This window comes from Caenorhabditis briggsae, assembly GCF_000004555.2.
Source record: "Caenorhabditis briggsae complete genome, chrX, whole genome shotgun sequence".
NCBI lineage: Eukaryota > Metazoa > Nematoda > Chromadorea > Rhabditida > Rhabditidae > Caenorhabditis > Caenorhabditis briggsae.
This window is the reverse complement of record NC_013491.2, coordinates 11126848-11137206: the sequence shown is the minus strand read 5'-3', so window position 1 is coordinate 11137206 and position 10359 is coordinate 11126848. Positions and strand designations below refer to the sequence as shown.

At 37.1% G+C, this 10359-nt stretch overlaps 3 protein-coding genes and 2 non-coding genes across 5 annotated transcripts; 4 read left to right on the top strand and 1 right to left on the bottom strand.

Annotated features, from left to right (window-relative positions):
* Positions 1-59: 59 nt before the first annotated feature.
* On the top strand, positions 60-699 carry CBG14754 (the record flags this gene model as incomplete). The annotated part of the gene is made up of 2 exons (XM_045239766.1): positions 60-447; positions 689-699. The coding sequence occupies 2 exons, from the start codon at positions 60-62 to the stop codon at positions 697-699; spliced, it is 399 nt and encodes a 132-aa protein (XP_045095508.1).
* A 1712-nt stretch (positions 700-2411) lies between these two features.
* Positions 2412-4225, top strand: CBG14753 (the record flags this gene model as incomplete). Its single annotated transcript, XM_002644703.1, has 4 exons — positions 2412-2498; positions 2550-2630; positions 2680-2883; positions 4076-4225. 4 exons carry the CDS (start codon positions 2412-2414, stop codon positions 4223-4225), a joined length of 522 nt encoding a protein of 173 aa, XP_002644749.1.
* A 2568-nt stretch (positions 4226-6793) lies between these two features.
* Positions 6794-6865, bottom strand: CBG28289. Its single transcript has one exon. It is a non-coding gene (tRNA).
* Positions 6866-7074: 209 nt separating this feature from the next.
* Positions 7075-7146, top strand: CBG28493. Its single transcript has one exon. It is a non-coding gene (tRNA).
* Positions 7147-9318: 2172 nt separating this feature from the next.
* CBG14752 lies at positions 9319-10063 on the top strand (the record flags this gene model as incomplete). Its single annotated transcript, XM_002644702.1, has 3 exons — positions 9319-9377; positions 9867-9945; positions 9995-10063. The coding sequence occupies 3 exons, from the start codon at positions 9319-9321 to the stop codon at positions 10061-10063; spliced, it is 207 nt and encodes a 68-aa protein (XP_002644748.1).
* Between the last annotated feature and the right edge of the window lie 296 nt (positions 10064-10359).

Here is a 10359-nt window from a genome sequence, read left to right as displayed (position 1 = left end):
GCGTTATTTTTTATCGATTTTCTCTGCATGTAAACAGGTAATTTGTTTTTTCAGGTAATATGGAGAAGATCTTCGGTAACAAGGTTATCCGCACTCCAAAGAAAACGCCACCTGAGCCCGGGTCTAGGGATAGCTTCACGGATGAGCCGCCAAAGCCAGTGGGACCATCCTTTGCGCATTCTCTCTACGAGAGATCTCTTGCCGCCGACTGGGTTCCAACACGACAATATGCTGAAGAGTCATCACAAGAGAGTTTTGATTCAACTCTCGACTATGATCCAGCCGAGGAATGGTACGTTGATTCACAAGAGGAACCGTCGGACACCGATTCATCTACATGCGTTTCTTCTTCATCATCGCCGGATACATCCGCTGTTGAGGAGCTCAATTCTTCTGCCGATCATGAGGAAACAGAGGCAACGACTTCCGAGCAGACTGAGAATCAATGTGAGTTTGTTTGTAAAAGTGCTGGAATCCATGAAACCGGAATATTGACTTTTTGGTCAAACTCTGTTTCATAAAATCTGAGGGCTAATGTTCCCAGTGCTGCTGACGTTAGCCTGAAAGATTTTCTGATCAGTTCAAACATCATTAAGGGACATCGTCGTGTTCGAAACATATCCAGCTCATACATAATAAAAACTAGATTGAATTTTTAAAGTAAATGTAGCAAATATTTTGGTTTCAGTGCTCCAGTGAACGTATCTCCCATGAAGCATTGCCACACACATTCAATCACTGCCGATGATGTTCAAGTATGCTGTCAAATGTATTTCCACGATATCACTTGAATCGTAATTGTGATTTTATTTCAATTATATTGCATTTTTTGTAAATTGTATTTTAATCACGTCATATAAATAGTTTCATTTGCTCGAGCTGTTTGAAGGAGTTTTTTTTTTCAAAAGTCAGGACAATTGAAATCGTTGTGTGTAACCAGTAAATAGAGATTTTCCAGCATTTTGGAAAATGAGTCTTCAGTAGAAGGTCCAACAAACCAAAACGTTTTTAGGCAGTTTGAGAGAAGCAGATGAGTGATAGAAAAGCTAACCAAAACTAACCAAAAACTATAAAAGTTTTCACTTAAAAAATATGAAAGTCGAAATAGTTTTCAAACATTCACCGAGCTGCAACGGGTCGGACCGTTTCACCCCAGTTTTCAATAATTTAATAGTGTTTTCGAAAAAAATTCGGGGTCAGTTTGAAAAAAAAGTAAAACAAATTTTGTTTTCTAGTAATGAGCTCGCGAAAAACGAAATGTAATTGAACAATGTTTCTTTCGCAAAACAATTTTCAAAATTTCTAAGTTTGCGAAAAGTTTTGGAAAACTGCGGTCCGTTCCTGATTTTTCAAATATGAATTTAAGCGGATTGATTTTTTTCTGACAGTCACATAAACAGCTATTAATTGATTTTGTTTCACTCTCAAAACGTTTCATTACGTCTTACGTCGTTTGAAACAAAAGTGATGCGTATTCGACCACTCTTCCAAACTTTTCACAATTCGAAACATCTGCTCTTTTCATTTCTCACTTGTTGCTCAACAGAGGGAGCTGCCCTGCTTCCCGCCTCAAATCATATTATTATTATTGATTCCGGTATATTTTGCAACGCTACAAAAATGACTCAGTAAAAAACGGGATTTTTTTACCAAAAATTTGGAAAGTTCCTTTCAGCCACTTCGGTTGTGGTTATACAAACAGAAGTTGATATAACCCAATCACGAAAATGGCTGATGGTGATGTCTGCAAAATGCTCTTTTTTCAAACGGTTTCAGATATATTTTCAGTTTTATGTTTTGTCAAATTTCCGATTAAATCATTGGAATTGTAATTCGCGTGGTTGTTTTTCAATGTTTATTTTGCGGGGTCTTTGAGACTTTGGTCGATATCTTCCATATTTAATCAAAAAGTGCTTTGAGGTTTGTTTTTATATCTCGCGATTCGTTTTTTTTTGTTTATGACCCTCGGTTCTCTCACCTGTTGTCTTACATTTTTTGATATTTCTCTTCCTCCTCACTCAAAAAAAAAAGAGCTGACGTCCGACCACTCGAAATCTTAACCAGTAGCGAGCACACACACAAACATCTTTGCGACTCTAGGGCCCCCGAAAAAAACCATTGGAACAAAAAAAGGTCATTTTCCAGTTTTTCATCTCGTTTCTTTTTTCTTTTCAGAAGTCTTGTTCTTGAAACGTTTCCTTCTTTTTTTCTTGGAACAAGCGGAGGAAGGGATAGGAAAAGTTGAAGAAAAAGAATTTGAAAAACAGATCACGTTTTCCATGTTGTTTTCTTCACTTTATCTTCTTCCTCCACCTCCTTGTCATGTGGTGCTCCGTTTTTTCTACGTCGTTTCATTTCGTCATCAATTCCACAATTTTAATTTGTTATCTTGAGTTTTTAGAAAACCCACAATGAATCATACGAAGACTTTGCTCTCCATTACCGAAGTTCGTCCCCACCTTTTTTTGGCCGGTTATGGATGCATTACTCCTTCCCTGGTTTGTTTCAAGCTTTTGAAAATTATTTCATATTGTAACAAATCTTTTCAGCTGAAACAATACAACATCACACATGCCGTAGAATGCACAAATATGAAAACAAAGCCAATTCCTGGCTTGGAAAGGCTGGAGGTTAGAGATTAGTTTCTGAAACGTTTAAAATGTTCATGTCATTTTCCAGGTGCCGGTTGAAGATAACACATTAGCTAAAATTGGTCAGTATTTCGAGCCGGTTGTGAAGTTTATAGAAGATGCCAAGCAAAAAGGACATAACACGGTCATCTACTGTGCGGCAGGTGTTAGCAGAAGTCCCACGCTTACAATTGTCTATTTGATGGTCACCGAAAACTTGTCATTAGAAGAAGCGTATCTTCATGTTAATAAGGTAACATAGCGCACCAAATTGAATTGAATTTATCCAGGGTTGCGACCGGCCGGGCCGGGCCGAGATTATTGTTTTTCCGGCCCGGCCCGGCCGGAAGCCCCGGCCAGCCCGGCCCGGCCGGTTCGGCCGGTTCGGCCAGTTCGAATTTAAGAAAAAACAGAAATTATTGAAGAATTATTTGAATTTATTTCTTAACAAGTAGCATAACAATGTAAAAACCGTATAAATGAACAAGGGGAAACAAAGAAATGGAAACCGGGGGAGAAAATTAAAGCTCATATCAACCAATCCAACAAAAAAGATAGAAAAGTTACATAAAATTAACTAGAAAAATCACTACAATTAGTGAGAGAATCAGTCGAGCCAGTGTGGAAATTTCGTGGCTATTTGCGAACCCAGAACGACCATCTCCACACGCTTGTACAGTAATCTTGTTCTTGTTTTATCTAACAAAAACGACGCAGCGCTGAACGTAGTCTCACACATGGCTTCACTGGGAACAATCGAAAAAACGAAAAGTGCTGCTGAGTACAGTCCGGGGTATTCGAATCTTTTTCATATCGTCATATCGGAGCATCGTTGCAAAAAAAAATGGCGCTCGTTCAAATATTAATTAATTGCCGGCCGGCCGGGTCGGGCCGGGCCCTGGTTTTTTTCCCTCGGGCCGGCCAGCCCGTCAGATTGCAACCCTGAATTTACCAGTTTTTCAGTTGAAACCATATTTGAAAATTGGGGCCCTGGTATGAGAAAATATTTGAATTTCCAAAAAAGTTCTCAAATGTTTTTATTGGAAAAAATATTTCTAATGACAGAATACCTGTTTTTAACTGTTTGGAAAATTCTTTAAAAAGACAGGAAAAAAATACTGCAACCCCGGGTCATGAAAACTTTGAAAAAACCTCGACCCGGCCCGGCCCGTTGCGAGTGGTTGAAATGGATTTCTTGCGATCTCTAAAAATACAGTAGATTTTGTTTCATGATACTGAACATTTCGAATGTACTAAATTTAAATACAGCTTCAAACTTGTTGTGGATAACTTTTTGTGCAAATTTATTTAAATGCTCAATTCTATAATATCTATGAATCACTTTGTACAAAAAAGTTGTCAAGTACACAATTAAATTTCTGTTTTTGTTCAGTACCTTTAAACATGTTCAGTGTTATCCAAATGAATACCAAGTTTGAATTCAGGTTCGTCCAATCATCTCCCCGAACATTGGATTCTGGAGACAAATGATTGATTTCGAGAAACAACGCAATGGAAACGCAACCGTTGAACTGATCAGCGGTCGAATGGCACGTCCGGTTCCAAGTGTCTATTTGAGAAGAGCTGTTTGCTGAATTGAACAATAATTTTAATCGTGCCTTCTGATTTTCCTTCTGATTTTTAGTTATACTCGAAAAACCTTCTTCATTTTTCAAAAAAACATTTTCAAAACCAATATTAGTTACATGAAAAATTGGATTAATGTTAATCTGAAAATCTGAAGATGTAAGTAATAAAAGAGAATTTCTTCAAATTGAAATGCTCATACCATTTCCTGGTCGCACAACTAATACTATCCATCAATTAATCAGATACTATTAAATTGTCGACCAAGTATCGGTAAGGCATTTTATTATATGAGAAACTGAATACAGTAGAATAACTAGAGAACTGGTGCCTTCTGGTGACTATTTCTCTGATTATATATAGCTCCTTTTCTACCTTTTCTTGTTTTCAAAAGTGGGCGGAGTCTCAACAGAGACCGCCTCGCAGAGAATGGCGATCAAAACTGGAGATTGTCCGTATTGTGACATTCACCGTCCTTGTTAGTAAAAAAAGACGACACGGTTGAGACCTTGAAACTATATAGGATCTTGATCGATGTTCTGTGTTGCAAAGAAAATTCAAAAATAGGGAAATTAACAAAAGATTTGAAATTTCAAATTTGCAATTATTATAAACAACCTGTTGGTAGCCCAATCAAAAACAGTATAAACAATTGAACGAGTCCGGTTCCAGAATCGCTTAACTATCAAGAGATGATTTTTTTCTCTCCATAGACGATAAACGATTCAGAACGTTTTTTTCTGAAAAGATCTGTTTCCAATTAATGGAAATGATTGATGCAATCTACGCCCAAACAGGGTTTCAAACGAGTGACGCAATGCGAACGGTCACTTTTTGAATTCTCGGATAAGTGGAATACTGGATCGAGTTGCTGGATTCATGGCTGATTGATGTTAGTAGAAGTGGATAGATTTCGGAATTGGAATTTTGATCTTGATCAAAGTTTACCTGGGAATATTTGTGGCTGATAATGAATTAAAACAATCGTTTCCGTTAAGATTGTTTGTGGTGAATATGCAAAAAAATTATGATTTATAATTGGAAAAAAAAATTGTAAAACATTGACAATATTCTGGTTTTCTGAAAAAACTTTGAAATTTTTTATGGTAATGTTATGAAGAATACTTTATCAGTTAAGAATGATTAGATCATTTTTAATGAAATGTATATAATTGAGCTTGAAGTGCACGTGTAAGATGCGGTTCTGCTTGAGAAAATACGGTATTTTCTTTTTTTTTATTCTACGGAAATATTTAAAATGCTCCCACTCTTTTTCCAATAAATTGCCTTTTGGGGTCTCATTGTCTTGAGTGAAGTCAAGCTTGACCTGTTATGTGTTTTCGTTCCGTTTGAGTAACCCTCCAACCACCACAAATGAATTATTCAGCCATGCCGCCAGCGATCAGGTCGGCTTCCATTAAAATCAAATTAGCACTTATGGGAGGCACTGCACATTTTGACAGCTGCAGATCGTTTTGGAGCCTCTTCTTCGGTTTCACCAAAATTAAATGAGCCTTTGAGTAGTTGTAGTTGTTGAAAAGAGTGCGAATGTTCTATTGGCTCGCCTTCTATTTCGTCTTCTTGTTCAGCTCCTTCTTTCTCACTTCTTTCGCGCTCATTCACTTTGCGGAGGGAAGAAAGGGAGGAGGGATTCACTGGCTTCTTTTGAGCTCTTTCTAAGGACTAGTTCTTTCTTCAATCACTCTCACATCACTTCTAAATCCCTTTTTCCATTGTAGAGTTTAGACTCAGCAAGTGGTGGTTTCTGGTATTTCCATGGGTGGTGTTCAGCAATTCGGTGCGACTCAAAGAAATATGACAAATTTGAGTGTGCCTGTCTTGATGTAGGAAACTAAACTTTCTCAGAACCTTATTTTCTTGTCATTTCATTTTCATGATTTATGATAACGTATGCAATAGGTTTCTGGTCAAACCTATCAAAGTTCAGTGATACTTTAAAAATTCAAGTTGTCAGCTGAAGGAACCACTTATTATCTCGTGAAACCTGTAATTCTTTCCTAACTTTCAATTTTGAGCCAATTCATCTAGGTACCTGGCGAAGACATCTAAAACTGTCAACTGATAAAGTGTTCATGAAAACATCAAAAACACTTTATCAGTCGATAAATTTTTATATCTTCGACGGCTGCCAACATAAATTAGCTCAAACATAATAACGGGAGCTCCCCTAATACAAATTTCCCGGTTGAGTAAAAAAATTATTTTCAATATTTATTTACGTATTCAGGTTCTAATGATCGTTTTGATTCATGAAATCTATTCATTCGAACATGCATAAGGTTTTTGGATTAATAATAGAAAATTAAACCAATTTTCCATTTTTACTTATTTTCAAAATTTTTAAGTTTATCAATTTTCATATCCTAAATTTTTGCAGTTTATATGGTCACCAATAAAACTTACCGTACTTATTTGAATTTGATATGACTATCAATTCGTCTCCTGGCAGAGAAAAAAATTGTGAGAAGAATGACAATATTCTAATAATAATAAGGTATGACGTACAATTTTCTAACAAGCCAATTAACAAAATTCTCGAAAAAATAAAAAGGAATGGGCCGAACCGGGGATTGAACCCGGGACCTCTCGCACCCAAAGCGAGAATCATACCACTAGACCATTCGGCCACAAACTTCTGAGCGTTCCTGCCTAGTGTCATTCCGCTTGTTTTCCGCCTGTTCACACTCCCACCGCCTCACTGTCCTCTAACTTCTCTCCATTTTTCAACTCTCTCATCCAGTGGCGCGAAGAAAGCAGTGGATGGCGGTAGAAAATAAAGAATGAAAAGCAGCGAGTGTGTGGATTGACACTGGGAAATGTCCGCGATGAATAGTGTGGCCGAATGGTCTAGTGGTATGATTCTCGCTTTGGGTGCGAGAGGTCCCGGGTTCAATCCCCGGTTCGGCCCATTCCTTTTTGTTTTTTTTTCATTTTATTAGAATCATTATTTGGCTTGTTAGAAAACTATATCGCATAGCTCATTATCTTTTGAGAGTTGCTTTCGTTGCAAAATTTTTGCATTAGACTTGAATATATCAGTTTGCTTCGAATTGATGGTCATATAATCCGTAATCTGCTGATTCTTTGAAATTCAAATGATCACGCCTAGTGTGGGGATTAAGCATGAGATTTTGCCCTGAAGATCTCAATCTCTTTTTCCGGATGTAGAAGTTTTCCAAATTTCCGTTTTTCTCGTCAGTTTGCAAAATTCGATTTGCCCACTATCTCTTTTCATTCTAGTAAGATTTTTATACATATTTCAACATATATGGAATCCCTCGAATTCAAGTAAACGCGCAACAAAATTTCGGCCCCACTCCACAGCTTTTTTGTGTACCTTGAAGGTGTTTTACACATTCACGGGCCACATGCATACACACGTTTGGGACATTTTTCACTTTGTCCGGGGTCCGTCGTCACCTCTCACAAGGACCCCACAACCACCAACCGCATTCGACGCGCACATGGCACACACATACAAACGGACAAAAGATATGTGCTGTTTTTTTGTTCCGTTTCACAAATGAGCGCCACCACTGAGACAACCCCGACGCACAGACCTCATCATATCCTTCTCACTGTGTAATAATAAGGCATCCTTGCTCTTCGTGTGTGGAGAGTTGTGGAGTGGATCTCGTCTCGTACTTTGCCTGAGAGCAGGCCCCCACCCAGTCCTTCACAATTTATTCATGTAAACTCTACAAACAGGAGTAGTTTCGGAGTACGTTTTCTACCACTCTTCGAAAAAAAAACTTCTTAGGAGCACAATAACTCATTGTAGGGTTCAATATTGAGGTTGTGAGTGGTTTCATGCCTACGTCCGAAGACTGGGAGTAAACGTTTTTTTAGAAGTTTATTTCCTGGCTCAATTCGGAGGTCATCTTTTTTTTCCTTGAGAACCACATGGCAGGTCCAATTGCTTCTCAGAAAATCTTCACGTTTTTTGTTCATTTCTTTCTCATTTTACGGTTACTGAGCTCTCAAGAGCTGTTTTCACCTCCAATACTTTGAAACATTCCACGCTTTTATCAATCTGCCAAATTTTAACGATTTCATAAATAGAAAAACTTCTCAAAAATTATACTTCGATTTTATTCAAAAATATTTCAAATTTCAAAAAAATTGCATTTCTAAAAAATTATATTTCTGAAAGCTCCATAATCTTTTCCATCTGTCCTTTATGGAAAAAACTAGAACTTTTTGTTTTTGAGAGATTTCTCATCCATCCGTTCGCCAAGTTATTGACACATTTTTCTCCATCTTTTTTCTAGACTGACATCAACTAATCTGACATACGGCTTACACGGAATATAGAACGAGTATGAAGGATAAGTCGCGGAACATGGAAAGCAAAAAAAAATTGTGTGAGCACATCTAATTAGCACAATTTTAGTGTCTCAAGTTTTTTTTCAAATATACAGAAGAAAAAAACGTTACTCTATTTTCTAAGGAAAAAAGCTTTCACTCATAATAAATCAAATTTCTCTAGCTGTCTCTTCCAAGTCTCTTAGACACTTGGTTTGCCTCTTTTTCTACCTATTTTGTCCTTTTTCTGTTTTGGGAGAGAATTTGTCGTTTATGTCTGCACGTTTTCAACGTTTTATGTGGTTAACTACACAAACCAATTAATTCTTCTTTTTCTCAAAACTTTTCTTGCTCCATCTCTTCCTTGTTCTATTTGTGCCAACTACAAGTCTTCCTTTATTCCCCTTCCTTTTAATGCTCAATACTCGGTTTTCGCGATTGCATTTTCGTATTACCAATGTAATATGATCGCCTGAAACCCTTTGAAAACCCCGCACTCTCTTATTTTCTAACCGATTCAACGGGTCCGCTTGGTTCTTATTTTTATGACTCTACCTTTTGGTATAATTTATGATTTATCCACTTTTCTTCCTTCATCCATTTTCTGTCCAATTTTATGACTTTCCACTCCGAGAGCCCAACGCGCAAATTACTCTCTTTGAGATTTACGACTTTTTGGGTTCTCTCTTCTCTTGCTCTCTCCACCTCCCCATGAGTAATTTCTAATGGTTCATTCATTCAGATTTGGTCGAATGATGCATAATAGAACAACTTGATGGGTGCCGTTATTTCTCAGCTCGGATTCAATCAGCCGTTCCTACTCGCGCTGGCCATGTAAGTTATTCGACTTTTATTTTGGGAAAGGTGACTATTTCTAGACATTTGAAAAATTAATCACAATTTTGTTGTGCTGTAATAATAGACATGAACGTTTTGTTTTCACAAAAGTGAGAAATCTTTCAAGATGCAGTTTTTCATCATAAGGCCCCTCCAATAGAAGGGCCTTTCAAGAAAAGCTTGAAAAAATATAAAGATTAACGTTATAAGAAGGGTTCCTATCAAAACCAGTTCTTTGAAATCATAAATATTCGGTGGAAAATATTCCTAAAATTCCACATTTTTACAGAAATGTGTTGAAACATCATTGTTTGCTCAAACACTTGCTCAATTTTGATGGAATTAATAGATTCGTATGAATTTTTAAAAATAATTCACTGAATGAAATTTATCGAAAAAACCACCAGAAAAATAGAAGATCCCTCCTTAATTAGAGGGCATCATAGATACAAAATTCTCGGGTTTTGAAAATTTTATGACTTTCAGAATAGTGATTCTCCTTGGGTTGACAGTCATTGCTGTTGGGCACGACAACAATGAGATAGTGTGTGAATATGTTCCGATTGTGAGTTTTTCTTTGTTTTTCGACGATTTTTCGATTTTCAAAGTTTCAGCCTCAAATTCGAATACTTCCCACATCTTCTCCCCCGCCTCCTCCCCCAGCTCCACGAAAAAACATGTGACAAATCTTGACCTTTTTGATGCTTTCCAAATTCCTTTCTTCTTTCTCAACTTTTTCGAATCTTCACAAGTGTTCTTCAATCAGCAATTTTTCGAGTAAAATGAAGTTTTATTAAGTGACCATCTATAGAAGCATTGTTTTCGTTAGGGAAGAGCGCGCGACTGGTGTGAATTAATAGATGTGAAAAAATAAATATTCAGATTTGGCAAAAAAGAAGAAAAGAAAGACGTTAAAATAAAAAATGACCTACTGGGTGAAGATTGGTTTTTTGAGAGAGGAAAAAGAGTTCTTCTTCAA